This window comes from Pinus tabuliformis, chromosome 3_2 (genome assembly GCF_031772625.1).
Source record: "Pinus tabuliformis cultivar Carrire ecotype Pingquan chromosome 3_2, CPIR1, whole genome shotgun sequence".
NCBI lineage: Eukaryota > Viridiplantae > Streptophyta > Pinopsida > Pinales > Pinaceae > Pinus > Pinus tabuliformis.
Window position 1 is genome coordinate 164,539,306 of NC_142302.1, and position 25,972 is coordinate 164,565,277.

General features: G+C 41.9%; 1 protein-coding gene across 1 annotated transcript in view; it reads left to right on the forward strand.

The window, feature by feature from the left end:
- Window positions 1-25,972, forward strand: part of LOC149180314 (protein TIC 100-like) — a 159,193-nt gene that overhangs the window by 14,295 nt on the left and 118,926 nt on the right. The window contains exon 2 of the mRNA XM_089416018.1: window positions 24,277-24,348. Within this exon, the coding sequence (XP_089272144.1) occupies window positions 24,277-24,348 (72 nt within the window). The remainder of the gene's footprint in view (window positions 1-24,276; window positions 24,349-25,972) is intronic.

A 25,972-nucleotide genomic window follows, 5' to 3' on the forward strand; every position in this document is an offset into this window, starting at 1 on the left:
ATCAGGCATCGAGTTGATGGAAGTGCAAACCCTCTCATTCACAAATGTAAGAGGGAGTTGGCTTCTGAATTTGAGATGAAGGACCTAGGACCGGTGCACTATTTCCTAGGGTTGGAGGTTTGACAAAAGTTAGGTGAAATTTTCCTCTCTCAAGGAAAATATGTTGTGAAGATATTGGAAAGATTTGGGATGGTGGACTACAAGCTTGTGACTACTCCGAAGGAACTTAAATTTAAGAAGTTATGTGGTAGTATTGCTGGACCTGAATTGGGAAATGCTTCTGAGTATCGTTAACTCATAGGAGCCTTGATGTTCTTGGTGGACTGCCGTTCGAACATATGTTTTGCAGTTAACACATTGAGCCAATATATGGTTGAGCCTCATCATATACATTGGATTGGTGCCAAGAATCTTATGAGATATCTTCGGGGCACAGTCACTCATGGACTGAGATACATTGTTGGAGATGTGAGGCTGTATGGTTATTCTGATGCTGATTGCGCTAGCAGTGTGGTAGATCGCAAGAGCACTTTTGGATGATGTTTTTCTTTGGGTTCTGCTTCGATATCTTGGATGTGGAGGAAGTAGAAATCAGTTGCCTTGAGCACTGTCGAGGCCGAATACATAACTGCTAGTATGGCCTCCTGTGAAGTTGTCTGGTTGAGGAAGCTCTTCAGTGAGCTGTTTGGACATGTGCTAGATACCACCCTGATCCTCTGTGACAACCTGAGTGGGATACGATTATCAGAGAATCCCGTGTTTCATGATTGCTCCAAGCATATAGATATCAAGCACCACTTTATCCGGGATATGGTACAACGAGGAGCAATAAGGATCTATCACATTGGGACTGATGAGCAAGTCGCCGATATTCTGACAAAACCCTTGGGGAAGGTCAAGTTTTTGGCCTTCCGAGAACAAGTTGGAGTCGTGGAGAGACCCTCTTATGAGGGTCTTGTATGAGATGGACATTGAGCTCTGGGAGCTCTAGGGGGCTTGGGGTACTTCTTGGAGCGATGAGAAACCATAAGGTGAGTGGTTCAGCCTTCCCCTAGTGGTTTGCTGTGTACAGGGTGAGTGGTTCAGCCTTCCCCTGCTTTACCCCTTGGCGACATGTAGGCAGGATGAGTGGTTCATCCTTCTCTTGCTGAGACATCCTACCGATTCAGTCTGGGACTCATGGGAAGTACCTCTCATCTGGCCAATGAGTAGGGAAATGAGTATAGGGACCATAATACTACTGATGGACACTCTCTATGCTAGGATGACCGATATTGATCTAGGATCAATTGGAACTGACTTCGGGTCAGTAAGAGTGGTATGAGATACTCTCTTTTGATTGGAACTGACTTTGGGTTAGTAAGAGTGGTATGGCACACTCTCCTTTGATTGGGACTGACTTCGGGTCAGTAGAGAATGTTATGATACATTCTCGATCACTTTTTCTTCTTCATAGTTCAACAGAGCAGAGCAGTGCATTGATGGCAGAGATAGTATAGATTGGCAGATGGAGTTCTCCCTAGTTGAGAGGGAGTGTTAAAATTGGCAACTAGGGCCAAACTTCACATGGGTCATCTTATTTATGACCGTTGATATTTTTCTTGGATTCCTCTCTCCGAGAGGTGTAGGATTGATGTTAATTTTAGGTTTGTTCTATGCTGAGAGCAATTTATTTCAATTTTCACAGTTAGCTCCAAATCTTTTCCAGATTAACAATCACATCAGCATTAGAGTAAACTGCAGATAGAACATAAATATAAATCGTAGAAGACAAGCCATGACAAGAGGACACAAGATGTGGCGCTAGCCAGGGACAAACCCCAATGTGGGGAAACCCTTGATCAATTCTTCTCATATGTTCTTCAATAGTTCAGCAGAGAGAGAGAGATAATACATTTACAACAAAAGTCAACACTTTGACTTATCTAGATAAGAGCATAGATCATCTCTAAGAAGATGATACATGAGATCAGTTGAAGACATGCTACTTCAACTAATTCTCCAAGGCGACTCCTTCACCTATCGTTGTGCTACATTTTGTCATCATGTTGCACCTCACCGCGTTGCACCATGCTGCACCCATCATCAATATGCTGCATCTCATCACGCTTCATTAATCATGACTGTACCCATCGCTGTATTGCATTATGTGCCATTGCTGCACCATGTTGCCATCTTGACCTGTGTGTTGGCTGTCCCTTGCTTGTTTGTTGTCCTTAGCATGCTTGTTGTTGCATGCTAGTTGTCCTTGCATGCTAGCTGTCCCTAGCATGCTTGTTGTCCTTAGCATGCTTGTTGTTGCATGCTAGCTGTAACATTGCATGCTTGGTGTATTTGCTGCTAAGTACCATACAACTGTCCCAATGTTATTTAGCTGTCCCTTGCATGCTGCTCTTCGGCTGTTCCTGGCAGTTTCGGTTGTTCCCAGCAGTTCTGGCAGTCCCGACAATTCCAGTTGTTCCTGGCAGTTTCAGTTGTTCTCGACAGTTCCGGCAGTTCCGACAGTTTCAGCTTTTCCAGCAGTTCCTGCTTTTCCGGCAGTTCCTGCATTTCCGGCTTTTCCGGATTTTCTGGCAGTTCCGACTTTTCCGGCATTTCCGGTGTTTCTAGCAGTTCCGGCTTTTTCGACTTTTCCAGCTTTTCCGACATTTTCAGCTTTTCTGGCTTTTCCGGCTTTTCCTACAGTACCGGCTTTTCCGGCATTTCCGGCAGTTCTGGCTTTTCCGGCATTTCCGGCTTATCCGGCAATTCCGGCAGTTCCGACTTTTTCAGCAGTTCCGGCTTTTCCAACTTTTCCAGCTTTTCCGGCAGTTCTGGCTTTTCCGACAGTTCCAACTTTTTGAGCAACGTAGAGTTTATTCTCCCATGACTGCATTTAGATCTAGGGCAACGTATACCCTAAGGCACTCCCTCTAGCTCTCATCTTCATCAAACCCAAAATAGGATGAAGTGAGATCACAAGAGTGAGTGTGTGTGTGACAAATGACTTCAAGTCCTCTTCTATTTATACTAAAACGTAGAGGTTGAATAGACATGACTGTTGGGCTTTTGAGCCTAGGCCGACTTGACAATTTGTCCATAATCAAAATAAATTCACAACTCCATGAATACTTATCGGAATCAGATGATCTTTAGATCAATCCTACACCTCTCGATGAGAGGGATCCAAGAAAAATATCAGCTGCCATAAATAAGATGACCCACATGGAGTTTGGCCCTAGTTGCCAATTTTAACACTCCATCTCAACTAGGGAGAACTCCATCCACTGATCCATATGTCCGACTATACTGTCTCTGCCATCAGTGCCCTGCACTGCTCTGCTCTGCTTTGATTTGCTGAGCTTTGCTTTGCTCTGCTCTGCTCTGCTTTGCTCTGTTCTGCTCTGCTTTGCTGAACCATGAAGAAGAAGAATTGATTGAGAATATTTCATACCATTCTCTACTGACCGGAAGTCAGTTTCATCTGAAGAGAGTGTGTCACATCACTCTTGCTGACCCGAAGTCAGTTTTATTGATCCCAGATCAATATCACAAGAGAGTGTCTCAAACCACTCATATTGATCCCAGATCAATATCACAAGAGAGTGTCTCGACTCTCAAACCACTCATACTGATCCCAGATCAATGGAGGTCATCCTAGCATAGGGAGTACAGTAGATACAACGATGCGTCCATCGATAGAACTACTATGGTCCCTATCCTCATTTCACTGCTCATTGATCAGATGAGAGGTACTTCCCATGAGTCCCAGATTGCATTGGTAGGAATCAGGATGCCTCGACATGAGAACGAATCATCCTGTCAGTGGATGCCATGGAGAACAAATCATCTTGGCCCACAGTCGCCACGGAGAATGAATCATCCTGGCCCACAGGAGAACGAATCATCCTGTTCCACAGTCGCCACGAAGAACGAATCATCCTGGCCCACAGGAGAACGAATCATCATGTTCCACAATCGCCACGGAGAGCGAATCATCTTGGCCCACAGGAGAACGAATCATCCTGTTCCACAGTCGCCACGGAGAGGGAATCATCCTGGCCCATAGGAGAACGAATCATCCTGTTCCACAGTCGCCACGGAGAGCAAATCATCCTGGCCCACAGGAGAAAGAATCATCCTGTTCCACAGTCGCCATGAAGAACGAATCATCCTGGCCCACAGGAGAATGAATCATCTTGTTCCACATTTGCCACGGAGAGCGAATCATCCTGGCCCAACGGAGAACGAATCATCCTGTTCCACCGTCGCCACGGAGAATGAATCATCCTGGCCCATAGGAGAACGAATCATCCTGTTCCACAGTCGCCACGGAGAATGAATCATCCTGGCCCATAGGAGAACGAATCATCCTGTTCCACAGTCGCCATAGAGAACGAATCATCTTGGCCCACAGGAGAACGAATCATCATGTTCCACAGTTGCCACGGAGAGCGAATCATCCTGGTCCACAGGAGAATGAATCATCCTGTTCCACAGCCGCCACGGAGAACGAATCATCCTGGCCCACAGGAGAACGAATCATCTTGTTCCACAGTCGCCATGGAGAACGAATCATCCTGGCCCACAGGAGAACAAATCATCTTGTTCCACAGTCGCCATGGAGAACGAATCATCCTGGCTCATAGGAGAATGAATCATTTTGTTCCACAACGCACCACCAGGGAAGGGTGAGTCGCCCTGTGCTTGTATGTTGCTCCAATGAGTACCCCAAGCCCCCTAGAGCTCCTAGAGCTCAATGCATGCAACATGTAGGACCCTTATAAGAAGGTCTCTCAACGACTCCAAGTCGTTCGGGAAAGTTACAGATTTGACCTTTCCTTAGGGCTTTGACAAAAAATGTCTGCAACCTGTACATCAGTCTCAATGTGATGGAGCCTCCTCGCTCATCGACTTACCATATCCTAGATAAGGCAGTATCTGATGTCTATCTGTTGGAGCAATCATCGAATACGAGATTCCTCAATAATCGAATCCCACCTCTGGTTGTCACAGAGAATCACAGTGGTATTCATCATGTGTACAAACAACTCACTTAAGAGCTTTTGCAACCATGCAGCTTCACACGAGATCATACTCGTAGCTGTGTATTCAGTCTCGGCGGTGCTTATAGCAACCGATTTCTGCTTCCTGCTCATCCATGATATCGAAGCAAAATCCAAAGAGAACCAGCACTGAGAAGTGCTCTAGTGATCCTCCACACTGCCTGCCCACTCAGCATTCGAATAATCATGCAGTTTCATATTTTCGGCAGTGTATCTCAATCCATGAGAGATTGTGCCCCGAAGATATCTCAGAATATTCTTGGCACCAATATAGTGAGGCTCAACCAAATATGAGCTCACCATGCTAACTGCAAAACATATGTCCATACGGAAGTTCACCAAGAACATCAACGCGAATGAGTTTATGAAACTCAGAGGCATTTCCCAAATCTAGTCTGACATCACTACCATATAACTTTTGAAAGTTAATATCCTCGAGGTAGTCACAGGCTTGCAGTTTATCATTTCACATTCGGAATCCAACTCCCTCTGACTTCTGCAAATGAGAGGGTCTGCACCTGTCAGAAATTGGTCATCCTCATAAGGTGCCGGTATGAGAGGTCTATCATCCACAACCTTAGGGTAATGGTTTGGTTCGGTTTCACTCCTAGTGAATCTCAGCTTCATCTGATAGCTATCAATCCTCTCATACTATGCCCGGGGAGTTTTGCTTCAAGCCATAGAGGGCTTTCTTCCACCTGTATACATGAGATTCCCGATCCTGAATCTCAAACTCCTCGGGTTGTTCCAAACCTGTGGACCTGCTACATGAGGGGAATGGTCCCCTTGTAAGATTTTCCTTTGTACATCTCAGACACTTTCATGCTCTTTTTGAATTCAGGCATCCCTGTCACCATCTGACTCACAGACTTTCGGTGCTATGTGTCAATGGACATGGTCCCCAGTGGACTTCCTGCAACTTGATACAGCCCTGAACTCAAAAACATCTTTGAAAATTCTATTTTCAAACATGTACCTTTCCATCGATGAGTGCCACCTTGAAACCTTTGACTTCCATTGCTGAAATGGACACCAGGTTCTTCTTGCGATCAGGTACATAAAAGAGATTCTGTAAATGAATTGAGTTAGCCTCATTCAATTGAGGGATGACATTCCTTACACCCTTTCCGGGATAGGTGGCATCGGCTCTAAGTATAATCCCATGATTGTTTCCATCTCTACCAAATTAGAGAGTGCACCCATCTATCCGATGAAGTGCCTTGAAGCACTACAATCAATAAGCCAGATTCCCAAAGAATCTGAAGGAGAGGGCCAATACAAGATAACACTTCTTTATCTTATTAGAAAAAACATTTGATTCTTCATACCTGGGGTTCCTTGCTTTCTATGAAGAGTCGGCCATTTCCTTGATGACCTGCATTACCTGTCATTCCTTTGATCATTGGAGATGTCCCTAGAATGATTGTTATCATCATCAAGTGATGTGTCCCTGCCATTCGGACACTCCTTCGCATAATGGCTGAACTAGTTATTTGCCTTTCCTTCCACCCTGAGATCCGGTCTTCCAATGAAGTGATCTTTAGGTAGGCCATATTCTGTTGCGCCATTCTGATAACATTCTCTGTTTCGACTTCACCCTTGGTGAATTTGAAGAGGGATGAGGAATCCACTGATCCTTTTGTCCTTTCCCAACTGCCTTTGGTGATTGCCTTTTCACTCTTGCTTGGACATTGTCTTCACCTCAGCTCTAATACCATGTTAATTTTAGGTATGTTCTATGTTGAGAGCAATTTATTTCAATTTTCACAGTTAGCTCCAAGTCTTTTTCAGATTAGCAATCACATCAGCATTAAAGTAAACTGCAGATAGAACATAAATATAAATCGCAGAAGACAAGCCAAGACAAGAGGACACAAGATGTGGCGCTAGCCAGGGATAAACCCCAATGTGGGGAAACCCTTGATCAATTCTTCTTATATGTTCTTCAATAGTTCAGTAGAGAGAGAGAGAGATAGTACATTTACAACAGAAGTCAACACTTTGACTTATCTATATAAGAGCATAGATCATCTCTAAGAAGATGATACATGAGATTAGTTGAAGACATGCTACTTCAACTAATTCTCCAAGGTGACTCCTTCACCTATCGTTGTGCTGAATTTCGTCATCATGTTGCACCTCACCGTGTTGCACCATGCTACACCCATCATCACTATGTTGCATCTCATCACGCTTCATTTATCATGACTGTAACCATCACTGTACTGCATTATGTGCCATTGCTGCACCATGTTGCCATTCTGACCTATGTGTTGGCTTCATCTTGCTTGCTTGTTGTCCCCTGCTTGTTTATTGTCCCTAGCATGCTTGTTGTCCTTAGCATGCTTGTTGTTGCATGCTAGTTGTCCCTTGCATGCTAGCTGTCCCTAGCATGCTAGTTGTCCTTGCATGCTAGCTATCCCTAGTATGCGTGTTGTCCTTAGCATGCTTGGTGTATTTGCTGCTAAGTACCATACAAATTTCCCAATGTTAGTTAGCTGTCCCTTGCATGCTGCTCTCCTTCGGAGACAGATGCTCCGACTGTTTCGACAGTTCCCGACAGTTGCGGCAGTTTCGGCTATTCCTTGCAGTTTCGGTTGTTCCCGACAGTTTCGGTAGTTTCGGCTTTTTCGGATTTTTCGATAGTTCCGGTTTTTCCAGCAGTTCCAACTTTTCCGGCTTTTCCAGCAATTCCGATTTTTCCGGCATTTCTGGCAGTTCCGAATTTTTCGGCATTTCCGGCTTATCCGGCAATTCTGGTAATTCGGACTTTTCTGGCAGTTCTGGCTTTTCCGGCAATTCCTGCTTTTCCGGTAGTTTCGGCTTTTTGAGCAACATAGAGCTTATTCGCCCATGATTGCATTTAGATCTAGGGCAGCGTATACCCTAGGGCACTCCCTCTAGCTCTCATCTTCATCAAACCCAAAACAGGATGAAGTGAGATCACAAGAGTGAGTGTGTGTGTGACAAATGACTTCAAGTCCTTTTCTATTTATACTAAAACATAGAGGTTGAATAGATATCACTGTTGGGCTTTTGAGCCTACATAAGTTGCTGGCCGACTTGACAATTTGTTCATAATCAAAATAAATTCGTAACTCCATGAATACTTATCGGAATCGGATGATCTTTAGATCAATCCTACACCTCTCGATGAGAGGGATCCAAGAAAAATATCTACTGCCATAAATAAGATGACCCACATGGAGTTTTGCCCTAGTTTCCAATTTTAACAATTGATCTAAAGATCATCCGATTTTGACATGTACAAATGAAGTTATGAATTTATTTTGATTAGGGTCAAATTGTCAAGGTCAGCCAACAAACTTATGTAGGCTCAGAAGCCCAACAGTCACGTCTATTCATTCTCAACGTTGCATATAAATAGAAGGTGACTTAGCCTCATTTGGACACTCATCTTCACACTTCTCTCTCTCTCCCCTCATTGATTGGGTACGGATTTCCAGAGCGAAATTTCAGGAGACTGAATTTTTGGACAGTTTGACCAAGCATTGACTAGCATGCATTGACCTCCTTTGACTGCATTTTTGTGAGGGCTATCTCTGTTTGGGCAGACCACATTTTTGGGCACAAAAATCGAGGCTAAATGTTGATTGTTGCCCAGTGTTGACTGCAGCTAGGGCTGACCACAGGTGGGCTGTTTGACTAGAGTTTGACTGGGTTGAATTTGACTGTTTTGAGAGTTGTTTTGTCTTGCTGTTTGGAGGTCGAAGTTGACGATTCGCTGAGGGTCAAATCTGCCTTGTTGACCAACATTGACTTTTCTGGTTAGGGCTTTTTTGCTGCTGTTATAAATTATCAGATTTGTAAATTGTACTATCTCTCTCTGTTGAAATATTGAAGACTAAAAGAAGATTTGTCAAGGGTTTCCCCACATTGGGGTTTGTCCTTGGCTGGTGCCACATCCTGTGTCCTCTTGTCTTGGCTTGTCTTCTACTGTTTATGTTTATGTTCTATCTGCATTGTACTATCATGTTGATGTGATTGCTAATCTGAATATTGATACTGGGCTAATAAAGAAATTGAAGTAAAACTGCTCTAAAGCATAGAACATACCATTGTTGCCTAAAATTAACATCTAGGGAACCCAACTGGGAAAACCCTCTACTTGTTTGAGAATTTTATTGAAGAAATTTGAGCAATAGATCTCTTGCAAATACAACTTGTTTTAATAGAGAATATAATCTAATTCCCTCTGCTTGTACTATGCTGAACCTATTTGCAAGACCCCTGATCTGCTTGCTTTCTTCAATACTCAGACAAACCGCTGTTGTATGTCCTTTTTCACAAGCTCCACACATAAACTTGTGCAACCTTCTCACAAACCCGTGAGCTATATTGTCTTGTCTCACCAACTTGTGCTCACAAGACAATGATCAAATTGTGTCTTCATTCCTCCTTATAAGCACTTTGATTAGGCTATTACTGGCAAGTTCCATTTGAGGAAAGTCGAACTGTTGATTGACTATTTAACAAAAGCTTACTGGTTGTTAACTCGTCCTTCCTATGATTTAGGAGCCTGACTCAATCAACTTGACCTTTACCCAAAATAACTCACACTAGAAGACAAAAAACTTGGCCTTCCACTAATTAGTACTAGTCAAGTGCTTCTTGCAATCCTAACATTTAGGAATTCGCCCTAAATTTTAGGAACTTGTCCTATTTTTTAGGAATTAGCTCCTAACTCATAGGAACTCGTGCATGCTCAAGGAGAAACTCGTTGTGGTTTTGTTAAAATTGGCAACTAGGGCCAAATTCCACTTTGGACAGCTCCATTGGGGAAGATAATTGCGGCATTGAATTCTTCTTTTCGAGAGGACCAAAATCGACCTAAAGATCACCAAATTTGGATGAGGAAAAATATTTATTTATTTAAAAGGAATTCTATAAGGCATGACCTTATCAAGGGGGGAAAAATTGAAAATTTGAAATTTGAATTTGCCTCCACAAGTAAGGACAAATCATGTCTAACTCTATATAAGGGCATCCTCCAACCTCATATTTCATCATACAAATACTTGAATTTGTCTGAGGCAGCCGAGTACTTGGAGGAGGACAAAGGGTTGTTTGTTTAGGGTTTTTGTTCTACTTCAGGGCTGAGATTCCTCAGATGGTCATACGCAGGCCTTAAGGAGGATTCTGAGCAGATTGTATGGGTCAATTTCTCCTTTCAGGTCCAGTTTCAAGAGCAGAAAGGTAGTCCAAATTTATGTGTTATCTCTGGGACAGTTTGTGGATGAAATGAGGGAGAAACTCTCTTCTTGGAGGTCTCTCTTCATATCTGTTGTTACAGGAAGGGGCCGCAGGTCTGCTCCAGCATAGTTCAGGAGACCAAGAAGCTACAGAAGGGAGGCCGCGGTCTGTCATACTTGAACAATGTGTTGTATGGCTCGTTTTTTTGGCTTAGAAGAAGATTAAAGGATAGCGTGCTGATGGAGGGATCATATGAAGGGAGACCACAGTCAAATCAAAGGTCTATTGGGTGTGAGTAAGATGCTGCAAGCAGACTGTTTTTCCCTAACCAGTATTTGGAACTACAGAGAAGAAGTCACCAGCCTTTGGAGCATGCTAAGAATGCCAGAATTTCAGATTGGCTGGATCATCTTATTATCTGAGGGCAATGTTGTTAGACCTTCAATTGGAAAGTCAATTATTGTACTCACTCTCTCTGCTGAATATTTGATAATATGATATATATAATAAGAAGAATTGATAAAGGGTTTTCCCCATCTTGGGGTTTTTCCCTGGCTTGAGCCATATACCTATGTTCTCTTGTCCTGGTTTGTCTTCTGCTTCTATCTTTTATGTTAAGTTACGGGTTGTGTGATTATAAAATAAATAAAATGGAATGTCAAATGGGCTCATATAGATCTCTGTGTAACTGTCCTAAGCAAAGAACATATTAACATTTAACATGGTATCAGAGCCCAGGAGGGGACAAGCCCAAGCAAGATTGTAGGAGAAATCAATCACAAGTGAAGTTTGTTGACTAGTTTCCATGGTCTACTCCCTCTCCAGAAAAGTAAAAACTCAAGAGCCCTGTTCATGAAGTATCTCCAGTCTCAAATGATTTTGACAACAGATTTGAGGCAAGGACGTATGTGGCAATGAAGCAAGTTTGTGAAAGGTTTTATCTCTGTTTGTGAGTTTTCCTTGGGAGACCGAGCTACAGTTCTGAGGCAACCAGCTAGGAGGCTTTAGGAAAAGTTTTGGACAGAACTTGGTGCAGATCTCTTGCAGACTTGGGACACTGATACAGAGGTAAGTAAGGGTGTTTTTGTGTATGTTTTGGTATGGTTTGGATCTCGGTTTGGGGTTGCAGGGCTGGTTGAGGAGGTCTGGTACGAAGGCCGAGAGGTCTAGGAAGGACCCCCTTCTCAAGCCGCAGCCACTCAAGTTATTAGCTCAGGTGAACAAGGGTGTGTCCTTGTCCTAGAAGGAAGTTCTCCCGTATTAGTATGGACAGAATGTTGATGATCTGATTTGTGTAGAGTGTCTTGTGAAGCTGCCCAAGACCTACAACAATATCTTAGACACCTAGGAATCAACAGATAGAAAAAGATTCAGTTCTGAAGTTTGTATTTATACTATGCGAACTCAACAGTGAGACTAGAATCCGACCTGTGGAAGTCACTCACATATCAGAGGTTTCATTCTCTTTTTGAAGAAGGAAGGTACAATGATTTGAGTCTGATTAATCATCTAAGAAGCCAACCTTGTGGCACTCAGTCTGAGCATGTATATTCTCCAAATCTGGACAGTATGACAAAAAAAAAAATAAAATTCTGAATTTACATCTGTGTTAGTCCTATATCAATTTTGTTGGAAGGGTGTTGTAAGCATGAATCTGTTCATAATCTTCTGAGCGTGAGATCCAAGCTACCCTTCAAAATCATGATCACTCAAATAAAGGCTGGAAAAGAAGAAGCCCAACTCAACTACATTTCAAAAGAATCTAATTCAAAGCCTCTATCACAAAGAAAGAGGGGCTGAGACTCCTATTAAATTCTTTATAAAAGAAATGGATCATTAGGTTATCATCCAACAAGTCTAGGCTCATCACCTTGCTCTCGGCCATTGAAGAGGATTATCCTTCAGTGAGAAGAATACTCGCAGTCCTGTGGAAAAAGTAAGATTCTGTCTTCAGCCCTCATATATATATATTCATACACGTGGTCAGATCAGTTGAGCTGACCTATAGAGATTTGTCTTAATTTACAGTGATAATGTTATTATTGAATAAGAATTTATAAAATCCCAAGGGCATTCACATCAGTGATGATTTGGATACAAGGAAAGCTTCATGCATATAGTAAATTTTTCTTGAAGCCCTATAACATTGAAAGAAGCAGATTTTTATAACTGTGGCAAAGATGTGTTCAAATCGACAGTAAAATGCAGATCAGCAGACTGGTGGGCACTATTATTTGTACACTTGGCAGGCACCTTCAGTAGCACATTTCGCATAAGTAGACATCTTCCGGGGTTACAAGTGCACAATGTAAGGTCTTGATGAGCGGTTGGTTAACTTTGAGCTTATGATGCCACCAATATCCTTATGTAGAAATTTCTTCTCTTGATTATCCAAAGGAGTTAGCATGGATCCTCCATTGGCTAGAGAAATAAGTTAACGTTGAATTGATAATCAGCGTGTCGCTGACTCCAGGCTTCTGCTAGTGTTCATCCACCAATAACCTGTATTAGAACCTTAAAAGCAGAAACCAGTGTTTCAACTAGAGTTCCATTGTCATATCTACAACATTTGATGATATGCATTGCTTGGATTCTCTCTGGACTATTTAGATTCCAGAGTGTGGCAGAAGACGTCAGGAATAACGCTAATGACAAGCTGGGGCTCTGAATCAAGGTTGCATAAGAAACCCTGACATAATAAAATTTGAAGGCTACTCTAGGTCCTATCAAGAAGTTGGATAAATCTATGATATCCCTGTTTAGTGTCTGAGGAAGTCCTGAAGCAGGTCTATAGTTTAGAACCCAAGAAAGAAAATAATGATGAAGGTCGCAATGTGAGCAACCTTGAAAGTTTCTTATTTTAAAAGAACCAGGACCATACCCTTGCAACAGCCCCCCTCATTGAAGAAGGAAACTGAGAGGACCCTGATCTTGAATCTTTGGAGAAATATGGTTGTATTCAGATGTCTCAGACCTTTGCATAATGGATTAGTAGCTGTCATCAAGCAGCTGGATGATTGAAAGGATTTCTTCAGCCTGGTTGAAATAGGGCCATGAAGATGATTTTCTCTCTGAGCTGAAGAAGAAGCATTCTCTGACACAATTGCAAAGTCTCATCTTAAAGATGAGGATCAGATGGATAAAGTCTGTATAACTATCTGAAGCAAGGCTTCAGAGGGCTATGTCACAAGGTTCGTCGAACTTTAACCTTGAGGTTCGAATTTTGGCGAACCTTAAAATTTTTTTGAGGTTCGGTGAACCTCATAGCCATTAACCAAGTTCATAGATCAAAACTCATAACCTCATGTCACAACAATCTTGTAATCTACCCTTGCAATTTCCATGTCGGTGATAACATTTTTAATGTTTACTGATGTTGATTTCTTACTATTTTATTCTATAATTCATTATATATACACGAACCTAATGGCGAACCTCATCAAAAAGTTCGAACTCAAACCGAACCTAATCATTGTCGAACTCGAACTCGAACCAGAACCATGTGAAATTGTCAGAGGAAGCCATAGAATCCTTGGTAAACTGTATATATGACTATGGCACATGGACCAAAAGCAGAATGACAGGAAAAGTAGCAGGTTGTAGACAGGTCGATGCTTATGACTTGGGCAAGGTCACTTTTTGTTAAATTATGGTATGTTCTATGCTTAGAGCAGTTTACTTATTTTTCTGATTATGATCCATAGATTAGCAATCACATGTACATTAAGTAAAGTGTAGATAGAACATTTAAACGATCAACAGAAAACAAGCCAAGACAAGAGACACAAGATGTGGCGGCTATGTTTAGCCAGGGACAAACCCCAATATGGGAAACCCTTTGATCAAATCTTCTTTTATCTTCAATAATTCAGCAGAGAGAAATAGTACAAAAATCTGATTTATATCAGCAGCAGCAAACTCTAGATCAGCAAAGTCAAACTTGGTCAAATGAGTCGAAATTGACCCCCAATATGCTCGGTCAATTTCCAGTGAACTTGCCCTTGAACAGCTGGAAGAAGCAGCCCTAGAACAGCTCCAAAAGTTCAGTCAAAGTGCAGATTTCTGAAGTCAACTTGCAGCCCTAAATTAGGGCAGTCAATATCGGTCAAACCAGAGGTCAGATTATCTCGATTTCTGTGCCAAAAATTGCGGCCTGCCAAGGAGGATCAGCCACACCAAATTTGCAGTCAAGGAGGAGTCCACACTGGTCAAAATACCTTCCTGCAGCTTGTAACCCTAGAAATCTGCGTCCCTTTTCCACACGTGTGAGAGAAAGAGGCTTTTCTGCGCAGGAGAGAGAGAGAGACTCTTTTGTGCGCAGGAGAGAGAGAGAGATGATGAGAATTGAAGTGACCAAATGAGGAGAAGACATCCTGTATTTATATGCAAACATTGAAGATGAATAGATGTGTCTTTTGAGCTTCTAAGCTTACATAAGTTTCTGGTAGACTTTGACAATTTGTCCATAATCAAAATAAATTCATATCTCCATAAATACTTATTGGAATCGGAGGATATTTAGATCAATCCTACACCTCTCAACAAGAGGAATCTAGGAAAAATATTATCAGCCATAAATAAGGTGATCCACATGGAGTTTGGCCCTAGTTGCCAATTTTAACACTCCCTCTCAACTAGGGAGAACTCCATCTGCAATTTGTCTGACCGTCGCTACTATTCATCCATCAAATGCACTGCCTTGTATAGCTTGACCTCTGCTCTGCTCTGCTCTGTTCTTCTTTGCTCTGTTCTGCTTTGCTCTGTTCTACTCTGCTCTGCTCGAACTATGAAGAAGAAGAAGTGATCGAGGATGTATCATACCATCCTCCACTGACCCGAAGTCAGTCTCAGAGTGTGTACCACTCCCACTGGTCCCAGACCAGTCCTCCACTGACCCGAAGTCAGTCTCAGAGTGTGTACCACTCTCACTGGTCCCAGACCAGTATCATTGATCCCAGATCAATGGAGGTCATCCTAGCATAGGGAGTACAGTAGATACAACGATGCATCCATCGATAGAACTACTATGGTCCCTATCCTCATTTCCCTGCTCATTGATCAGATGAGAGGTACTTCCCATGAGTCTCAGACTGCATGGGTAGGATACCTCGACAGGAGAACTAATAATCCTGTCCACAGGAGAACGAATCATCCTGTCCAGTGGATGCCACGAAGAACTAATCATCCTGGCCTACAGGAGAACTAATCATCCTGTTCCACAGTTTCCACGGAGAACGAATCATCTTGGCCCACAAGAGAACTAATCATCCTGTGCCACAGTCGCCACGGGGTGTCACAGGGGAAGGTTGAACCTTTACCCTGTACATAGTGCACCACCAAGGGGTGGTGAGTTGCCCTGTGGTCACATGTTGCTCCATGAAGTACCCTGCGCACCCCTGGAGTTCCCAGAGCTCAATACATCATACTCGACCCTCATCAGAGGGTCTCTGAACGACACCAAGTCGTTCTCGGAAAGTCAGGAATTTGACCTTTCTTAGGGGCTTTGTCAGGATGTCGGCGACCTGTTCATCTGTACCGATATGTTGGAGCCTTATTGCTCCTCGCTGCACCATATCTCGAATATAGTGGTACCTGATATCGATATGCTTGGAGTGATCATGAAATATGAGATTTTCTGATCAACGGATCCTGCTCTGGTTGTCACATAGAATCACGGTGGTATCCAATGTAAATCCAAACAAATCGCTAAAGAGCTTTCTCAACTAGACTGCCTCACAGGAGGCCATGCTAGTAGCAATGTATTCTGCCTCGGCAGTGCTCAAAGCCACTGACTTCTGCTTCCTGCTCATCCAGGATATCGAGGCAGATCCCAAAGAGAAACAACACCCGAAAGCGCTCTTTCGGTCAACCACATTGCCTGCCCAATCAGCATCAGTATACCCGAGTAGTCTCACATCTCCGGCAGTGTATCTCAACCCATGAGTGATTGTGCCACGGAGATATCTCAGCAGATTCTTGGCACCAATCCAATTTATGTGGTGAGGTTCAACCATATGTTGACTCAACGTGTTGACTGCAAAGCATATATTTGGACGGGAGTTCACTAAGAACCTCAATGCTCTGACGAGTTGACGATACTCGGTGGCATTTTGTAAAACAGGTCCAGCAGCACTATCGCTTAACTTCTTGAAGTCAAACTCCATCAGAGTAGTTACGGGCTTGCAGTCCACCATACCGAATCTTTCCAATATCTTCACCACATATTTTCCTTGAGATAGGAAAATCTCCCCTGGTTTCTGCCAGACTTCGAGTCCTAGGAAATAGTGCATAAGTCCTAGGTCTTTCATCTTGAACTCAGAAGCCAGCTCCCTCTTACATTTGTGAATGAGAGGGTTTGCATCTGTTAGAAAGAGGTCGTCAACATACAACACTAGTATGAGAGGTTTGTCATCTACAACCTTAAAGTAAAGGTTAGGGTTGGCTTCACTCCTAGTGAATCCCAACTTCATCAAGTAGCTATCGATCCTCTCATACCATGCTCGGGGTGCTTGCTTTAGCGCATAGAGGGCCTTCTTCAACCTGCACACATGAGATTTTCGATCATAAATCTCAAATCCTTCGGGTTGCTCCATGTAGACCTCCTCTTTGATCGAACCATGCAAGAACGCGGTCTTAACATCCATCTGATGTAGGTTCCATCCTTGTGTGGCAGCAAGGGCTATGATCGAGCGAATGGTGGTATATCGGGCAACAGGTGCAAATATCTCGTCATAGTCTATACCTTCTGGGAGAAGCCACGAGCGACAAAACGAGCCTTATTCTTGTAACGCCATTTAGAAATGACAACTGTCTTGTCCTGGGGTCTGGGAACCACATCCCATACATCATTCTTCATAATAGACTCATATTCTTCGGTCATAGCATCCTTCCATACTTGATGCTTGATGGCATCTGTGAATGATGAAGGCTCATTTTGGATGATCGTGCTCATGATGGTCAGGTATCCCTGATACTTGTTTGGCTTCTTACTTTCATGAAAGGTTCCTCGAGGTGCAATGTGTCCTTCAGCATCATCAAGTGTCTCCCTAAGCCATGAAGGCCTCTTCCTAGAAGAGGAAGGCTCTTGTGGAGGAGTATCAATAGGATCCATAGGTTCTTCCGCATCAGGCATTGCCTCATCTTCCTTTTCCCTCGATTCCCTGGTGTCAGCTTCTTTAGATCCTCTTAGAGTAGGAAGATTGTCTACTTTGCTAAGAGCCATATCTTCGTCAAAAGTGACATCATGGCTAATCTCGACTTCTCTTTGACCAACCACATAGATTCTATAGCCCTTAGTATTTTCGCTATAGCCCACGATGATTCCTTTCTTTCCAGATGCAACCAATTTATTCTTTTTCTCCTTCGGCACATGAAAATGTACAGGGCTTCCAAAAATTCTAAAATGAGATACGTCAGGTTTCTTACTGGTGAACATTTCTTCAGGAGTCTTGGAACCCAATGCTTGATGAGGACATCGATTTTGTACATATACGGCGGTGTTTGCAGCTTTGGCCCATAGAAACTTCGGAAGTCTTTGATCATGGAGTATAGCATGGACGGCTTCCACGATCGTACGGTTCTTCCTTTCCACCACACCATTCTGCTCAGGAGTATATGGTGTAGTAGTCTCCCTCTTAATGCCAACTTCTTTGCAAAAGTCATGAAACTCATTGGATTCATATTTAGTCCCATTATCAGTCCTTAAAATCTTGATCTTCTTTTCAGTTTGATTCTCGATCAAGGCTTTGAAGTGTCGAAACCAGGAGAACACTTCATCCTTCTTTTTCAAGAAGTATATCCAAGTCTTGCGAGAATAATCATCTGCAAGAGTGAGGTAATATGAATATCCTCCCAAGGAGTTTACAGTGATCATACCAGATATGTTTGAGTGAATCAACTGTAATATATCAGAGGTCTTGCTTTGGCTTGAGGGAATGGTCCCCTTTTGTGCTTTCCTTCGGCAAATCCCGGACATACACCTTCTTGTTCTACTCGGAATTTGGGCATCCTTGTCACCATCTTTCTTACGTTGGGTAGAGCTTTATAATGAAGGTGAGCAAACCTCCGATGCCATAGTTCGGACTGAAGAGTTGTGTCACAAGACATGATACCTAGTAGACTTCCTTCGACTTGATATAATGAATCAACTCGAAACCCAAGAGTGAAAGCATCTTTAATATTCTTTTTCCATACACGTACCTTGCCATTGCTGAAGGCCACCTTGTAGCCTTTTTATTCCATAGCCAAAATGGACACCATGTTCTTTTTGAGATTAGGTACATATAATACATCTTGTAGGTGGATTGTGTTACCCTGATTCAATTTAATAGAGACATTTCCTACACCTTTCACGGGATATTTCGATCTATCTCCAAGAACAATTTCCAGGTTGGTTTCTTTTGTTATCAGATTATAGTGAGCTTCTTTGTAACCAGTGAAGTGCCTTGAGGCACCACTATCAATAAGCCAATTTCCCAGCGAGTCCGGAGGAGCAGAGGTAGATAGAGCAGCTGGTAGATAATATTCATCTTGCTTATTGGTAACAATGTTAGATTCATACCTGGAATTTCTTGCCTTCTTGAATGGTTGTCCTCTTCCTTGATTTCCAACACTCCTTTTACCTCGGCCATTTGACCTGCCATTCCTTTGATTGCCTTGAGAGGGATTTTGATCATCATCCCGGTGTGAGTCCTTTTTATCAGGACACTCCCTTGCATAGTGACCTGGTTTATTGCAATTGTAACATCGTCCTTTTTTTCCACCCTTTGGTCCAGCCTTTCCTTTGAATTTAGCCCCAGAATTGTTTCTTCTTTTAGCATGAGAAGAAAAGGCAGCGGGATGACCATTAAGTGTGGGCATTTCTTGTTCTTCCATCCTTGCTTCTTCCTGAATGCATCTTGCCATTAATTTCTCAAATCCAGGAATTACATTATTGTTGAGGAGAGTAGTCCTGAATATATACCACTCAGATGGTAGTCCTCCAACAGTTGTGAGTGCCATTTCCCTATCAGGAATTACTTCCCTAATAGATAGGAGATCGTTCTTGATCTCGGTGATCCTTAAGAAATATGCTTGCATACTTTCATCTTTGCCCTTCTTAATTTCCTTCAACTTATTTCTAAGAAACAAGACTTGATTTGCATCATTAACTTTAAATAAACTCACCAGTCTATCGTAGATTTCCTTGGAGGTGTTCAGCTCAGAAACATAGGCTACCAAGCGTTTGTGGATAGGGTCCTGGATGATCTTCTTTGCTTTTGACTTCTCCCTTGGTCCATTTGTTCTTGGCAGCAGCGGATGCATTTGATGGAGGCTCAACAATTCCGCCCCTCACATGGTCCAACACTTCCTGTTCTTCTAATGTTAGATCGAGAGACATCTTCCATCCGTGATAGTCAGACTTCTCACGGAGTTTGTCTTCAGCAGGGAAGTGTGTTAAGGACCCCATGGTTTCTTTTGGATAGCCTTGCCAACCTTCTCTTCGGTGATTGCTCTTGCTCTTGCTTGGGCTTTGTCTTCACCTCAGCTCTGATACCATGTTAAATTATGGTATGTTCTATGCTCAGAGCAGTTTACTTATTTTTCTTATTATGATCCACAGATTAGCAATCACATGTACATTAAGTAAAGTGCAGATAGAACATATAAACGATCAACAAAAAACAAGCCAAGACGAGACACAAGATGTGGCGGCTAGCCAGGGACAAACCCCAATATGGGGAAACCCTTTGATCAAATCTTCTTTTATCTTCAATAATTCAGCAGAGAGAAATAGTACAAAAATCTGATTTATATCAGCAGCAGCAAACCCTAGATCAGCAAAGTCAAACTTGGTCAAACGAGTCGAAATTGACCCCCAATATGCTTGGTCAATTTCCAGTGAACTTGCCCTTGAACAACAGGAAGAAGCAGCACTAGAACAACTCCAAAAGTTCAGTCAAAGTGCAGATTTCTAAAGTCAACTTGCAGCCCTAAATTAGGGCAGTCAATATTGGTCAAACCAGAGGTCAGATTACCTCGATTTCTGTGCCAAAAATTGCGCCCTGCCAAGGAGGATCAGCCACACCAAATCCGCAGTCAAGGAGGAGTCCACGCTGGTCAAAATACCTTCCTGCAACTTGTAACCCTAGAAATCTGCATCCCTTTTCCACACGTGTGAGAGAAAGAGACTTTGTGCGCAGGAGAGAGAGAGAGACTCTTTTGTGCGCAGGAGAGAGAGAGAGATGATGAGAAGTGAAGTGACCAAATGAGGAGAAGACATCCTGTATTTATATGCAAACGTTGAAGATGAATAGATGTGTCTTTTGAGCTTGTGAGCCTACATAAGTTGCTGGCCGATTTTGACAATTTGTCCGTAATCAAAATAAATTCATATCTCCATAAATACTTATCGGAATCGGATGATCTTTAGATCAATCCTACACCTCTTGATGAGAGGAATCTAGGAAAAATATTATCAACCAATTTTAACAACCAATATTTAGAGGGAGCAATGATTGAAAATGTTGTTTTAATGATGTCTGGAAATCCTTGATACACTATTTCCCGCACTTAAAAGCTTGATGAGATGGAGAAAATGTTGATCCCTGGTTTTCCTGATAAACACCTATCACATGCCTCTAAGTCAAGCTATGGATGTACCTCATATATTGGATAGCTCTATTGTCTAAAATCTAAGATACATTGCTGGAATCTAAGATTCCATGAATATTCTAATATTGGCTTGGTTAGCAATGTGAATGATGGAAAGAGAACATCTTGTGCTATATCTCTTGATTCGGTTACTTTAGAAGCACTATTGAGGCTGAATGTATATAATAGCAAGTATGGCTTATTATGAAGCTAGTTGGTTAAGGAATCTCTTTAGCAAGCCATCTGAGCACGTGCTGGTAACCATCATTGTATTTTTCAGAGAATTTGTGCTCCACAGTAGCTCCAAGTATTTGGTAACGCTTTATTTTGATAAGGTATATTAAAAAGCTACCAAACTCCATCATTGTTGGTTGGATGAGCTGATTATTGTCATCCTTACATAACCTCTTGGAAAGAAGCTGGAGGTCATGGATTGACTCTATTAAGAGGGTCTCGATTGAACATTGAGCTCTGGGAGCTTCTGGGGACTTGGGGTACTTCTTGAGCTACGAGCGACCATAGGGTGAGTGGTTCACCTTCCCCTATAGGTGCGCGGTGTACAACATGAGTGGTTCACCTTCCCCTGTGACGGATGGCATGTGTGTAGGGTGAGTGGTTCACCTTCCCTTACGATTGATAACACATGTGTGTAGGGTGATTAGTTCACCTTCCCCTACATGTGTGTAGGATGACATATGCATAGGATGAGTGGTTCACCTTCTCCTATGGCATATGAGTAGGATGAGTGGTTCACTTTCTCCTGCGGATTCCCTAGTGAGAGATGCATATAGACATCTGCTTGTTGTCACATGTGGACATGTTAGTGGGACGTGGTTCATCCTTTCTCCATATGTAGGATACTCATTTCCTACGATCGATGGTTGACATGTTGGTGGGACGTGGTTCATCCTTTCCCCACGTGTAGGATCCTCCCTACGACGGTTGTGACACGTGATTGTAGGATGTGGTTTCTTCTTTCCCTACGTGTGGTTGTGAGCAGGATGTGATATATTCTTTCTCTGCTGGTGTTCCTGCATCATCCTACCGATGTAGTCCGGGTATATGGGAAGTACCTCTCATCTGGCCAATGAGTTGGGAAAAGTGGATAGCGACCATAGCACTACTGATGGACACATCGTGTATTGCCGTACTCCCTATGTCTAGGATGCATGATGTTCAATCAATTTGATCACTTTGGATCAAGTCCAATTGTGGTTCGACCCCTTGTTATGAGAACTGACTTTTGTCAATGGAGAGCGGCAAGGTCTTGTGACTCACTCGATTTCTTCTTCTTCATTATCTATATCAGTTTTCAGCAGAGCAGAGAAGAGATGAGATTCATAGATGGTACATGATGACAAGATGTCATGATGATCGATGATTGACATGTGGAATTCTCCCTAATTGGAAGGGAGTGTTAAAATTGGCAACTAGGGCCAAATTCCACTTTGGACAGCTCCATTGGGGAAGATAATTGTGGCATTGAATTCCTCTTTTTGAGAGGACCAAAATCTACCTAAAGGTCACCAAATTTGGATGAGGAAAAATATTTATTTATTCAAAAGGAATTCTATAAGGCATGACCTTATCAAGGGAGGGGGCGGGGTTGGTGGGATTGAAAATTTGAAATTTGAATTTGCCTCCACAAGTAAGGACAAATCATCATGTCTAATTGTATATAAGGGCATCCTCCAACCTCATATTTCATCATACAAATACTTGAATTTATGTCTGAGGCAGCTGAGTACTTGGAGGAGGACGAAGGGTTGTTTGTTTAGGGTTTTTCTTCTACTTCAGGGCCGAGATTCCTCAGATGGTCAGCCGCAGGCCTTAAGGAAGATTCTGAGCAGATTGTATGGGTCAATTTCTCCTTTCAGGTCCAGTTTCAAGAGCAGAAAGGTAGTCCAAATTTATGTGTTATCTCTGGGACAGTTTGTGGATGAAATGAGGGAGAAACTCTCTCCTTCGAGGTCGCTCTTCAGATCTGTTGTTACAGGAAGGGGCCGCAGGTCTGCTCCAGCATAGTTCAGGAGACCGAGAAGCTACAGAAAGGAGGCCGCTGTCTGTCATACTTGAACAATGTGTTGTATGGTTCGTTTTTTTGGCTTAGAAGAAGATTAAAGGATAGCGTGCTGGTGGAGGGATCATATGAAGGGAGACCACAGTCAAATCAAAGGTCTATTGGGTGTGAGTAAGGTGCTGCAAGCAGACAGTGTTTTTCCCTAACCAGTATTCAGAACTACAGAGAAGAAGTCAACAGCCTTTGGAGCATGCTAAGAATGCCAGAATTTCAGATTGATTGGATCATCTTATTATCTAAGGGCAATGTTGTTAGACCTTCAATTGGCAAGTCAATTTTATTGTATTCTCTCTCTTTGCTGAACATTTGATATTTATAATAAGAAGAATTGATAAAGGGTTTTCCCCATCTTGGGGTTTTTCCCTGGCTTGAGCCATATACTTGTGTTCTCTTGTCTTGTCTTGTCTTCTGCTTCTATCTTTTATGTCCAGTTACAGGTTATGTGATTATTAAACAAAATAAAATGGAAAGTTAAACGGGCTCATATAGATCTCTGTGTAACTGTCCTAAGCAAAGAACATCTTAACATTTAACAGGTTCCTTTGGTTAAGACACAAATCAAGGAACCCTTTCTTGCTAAAATTTTCATCACATTTTGTTTCCCTGTGTCCTTGGGGAGGTCCCAAGCCCTGGTGAGAACGTGGGTGCTAATAAACAGAGTTACCTTTGAGCCTTGAAAGTTGAGCTTCCCCATTTGAAACTAAAAACAAGTTCATGATCGATTCCTTTCATTTTCTTCTATACTCTGCTCGTTACTCATTTTCTTTCTTGTTTCCATGGGGAGCTCCCAGGTCCCAACCCTTGGCAAGATGTGGGTGCCTGATAGATCCTTGGGTTACTTGATCCCTAAGCCGTACCAGGGAAGCTTCCCTTGTGTTGGATTGTGTCCTTCACTAAAGAGAGGGGAATAGTTGCTGAGATGACAGTGGTAACACTCTCATGTGTTGCACATTGTCTACGTCTCCTAGTGAGGCTTTGCGCTAGGTGATAGATTTCGCTGCAACAGTTCCCACTTTAGCTTCTTTGGCAATTGCATATGGGATGATTCAATTTAACATATAACTATGTTAACCAGCAGAGAAGCACTAAAACATTTAACATTTAACATTTGATGGATGTTATTTATTTGTCTGGCATTGTTAAGGTTGTCTTTGCACTTGGAATTTCTCCTTTACGATAGTTAAGAAGGCAATATTTTGAATTCAAAATTTACAATTTTTGGCCTCTCTTTGCATAAAATAAAGAATTGCATAGCAACTTATTTAGGATGTACTGTTCTCATACCTTTGCTCTGCTTTTGGCCAGATATGAGGGGACTGTGTGGGATGATCTTGCTCAAGGGAAAGGTGTATATACAACTCCTATGGAACTTTGCAGGTTTGCTGAAGTTGCAACTCTTAATACAAGTGAAAAAGTGCAATTCCGACTGGCTGTCATGTCTCTAAGTCTGTTTTTGTGCAGTTAATATTTCATATATCATTGATGTAGCTCCAACTGGAAAATAACAAATAAAATGAAAACACTATTTGGAATGGACACAGGGATAGCTAGATCCCCACTTTTACTTTTCAACAACTAACCATTTGATAAAGTTGTGCCAAGATAAAGAAATCACCAGCAGTTTAATTAGTATTTTTTGATTTGTTTTGGCATTGGTGACACCAAGAGCTCAAATACATATCTCCACTTATCAGATGATCACATCTATTTTCATGAGGTATGCACCATTTGGATCGGTCCTGGTGACCTGAGGATTTCTTCAAATTGCCTCCATAGTTCAAACACTGTTGGTGCTTGCTGGATGCATCTCCATGGCATTCTATGTACAGTAAAAGCCTATCATTCGAAAAGAGGTGTAGTAAGGTTGTTGCCTCAGCGGACTGGTGTTAACATAATAGGAATTTATATAAAGCTGTAAAATATAAATATATTAGAACAACATTCAAATCAAAAGGCTTTTGATGCATTTTCTTAACAATCCACACATTTTGCACATGGATTCACCTAGGCTTTATGACTTTATAACCACTGCAAGTATTATCATGTGGATCTAATTTTCGTGTATTTTACCAAGGACTCGTTGCAACTAAAACCTTTCCTTAAACTATGTTACAGAGTGTGCCTAAGTACATGAAATAAAATTCTCATCAGGTCTGTATTTGTGGATATTCAGTCATTGTTCCATAATGCTGTTCATGAAATTATGGAAGCTACACAAGAATATTCCATAGAAGTATGTGCAAGGCTTTCATTTGACAAAGTTTCCATTGGATGTCTTTTATCCGAAGATGATTCATGAGACAGAAAGGATTGACACATGATGCAAATTTTGCAAAGAACTATGTTGTGCCATATTTCACACTGCATATATATAATATGTATCATGATACATATTTTTGGGATGCTTATATTTGCATTATAAACATTTGATGTGGATGAGCCAAACTACTTAATTGGCCATTAAATTGATTAGGGTTTGATCAAGTACAGGATAATTAGCTATTAGATGATGGTTGAGCTTATTAGTTTGGTACATATTAAGATTGTTATATTTTGAGTCTATCTTCTTTGAAATGGAATTAACAGTATTTGGCTTATACATTTAACTAATTCATGTTTTGACACGAAGGATTTTTTGAGGGCGAGGCCTTGTGGACACTTGATTTTGGCACACTGCTTCGTTTGGAAGCAATTAATAACTACTTGCCCAGTGACCTAACATGTTTAACGAGATCACCTCCTTTGTTCTAATAATTACCATTTTCTAGAGTGCATAAGAAAAATCTACAAACTCAAATTAGCTATAAACTAAGAATAATTTTTTGGCCAAGCTTTGTTGTGGGGTGTTCCACAACTTTTTATTTGAATTTTGCCATAATGCCATAAAGTAGCAAAATGTTAGATGTATTTTATCAATGAATATTTCAGTGGAAATGATTTTGATTAAAACATGAAGAATTACATAGCTAAATGATCTTAAGTCAATTTCCTTGAAAAAGGA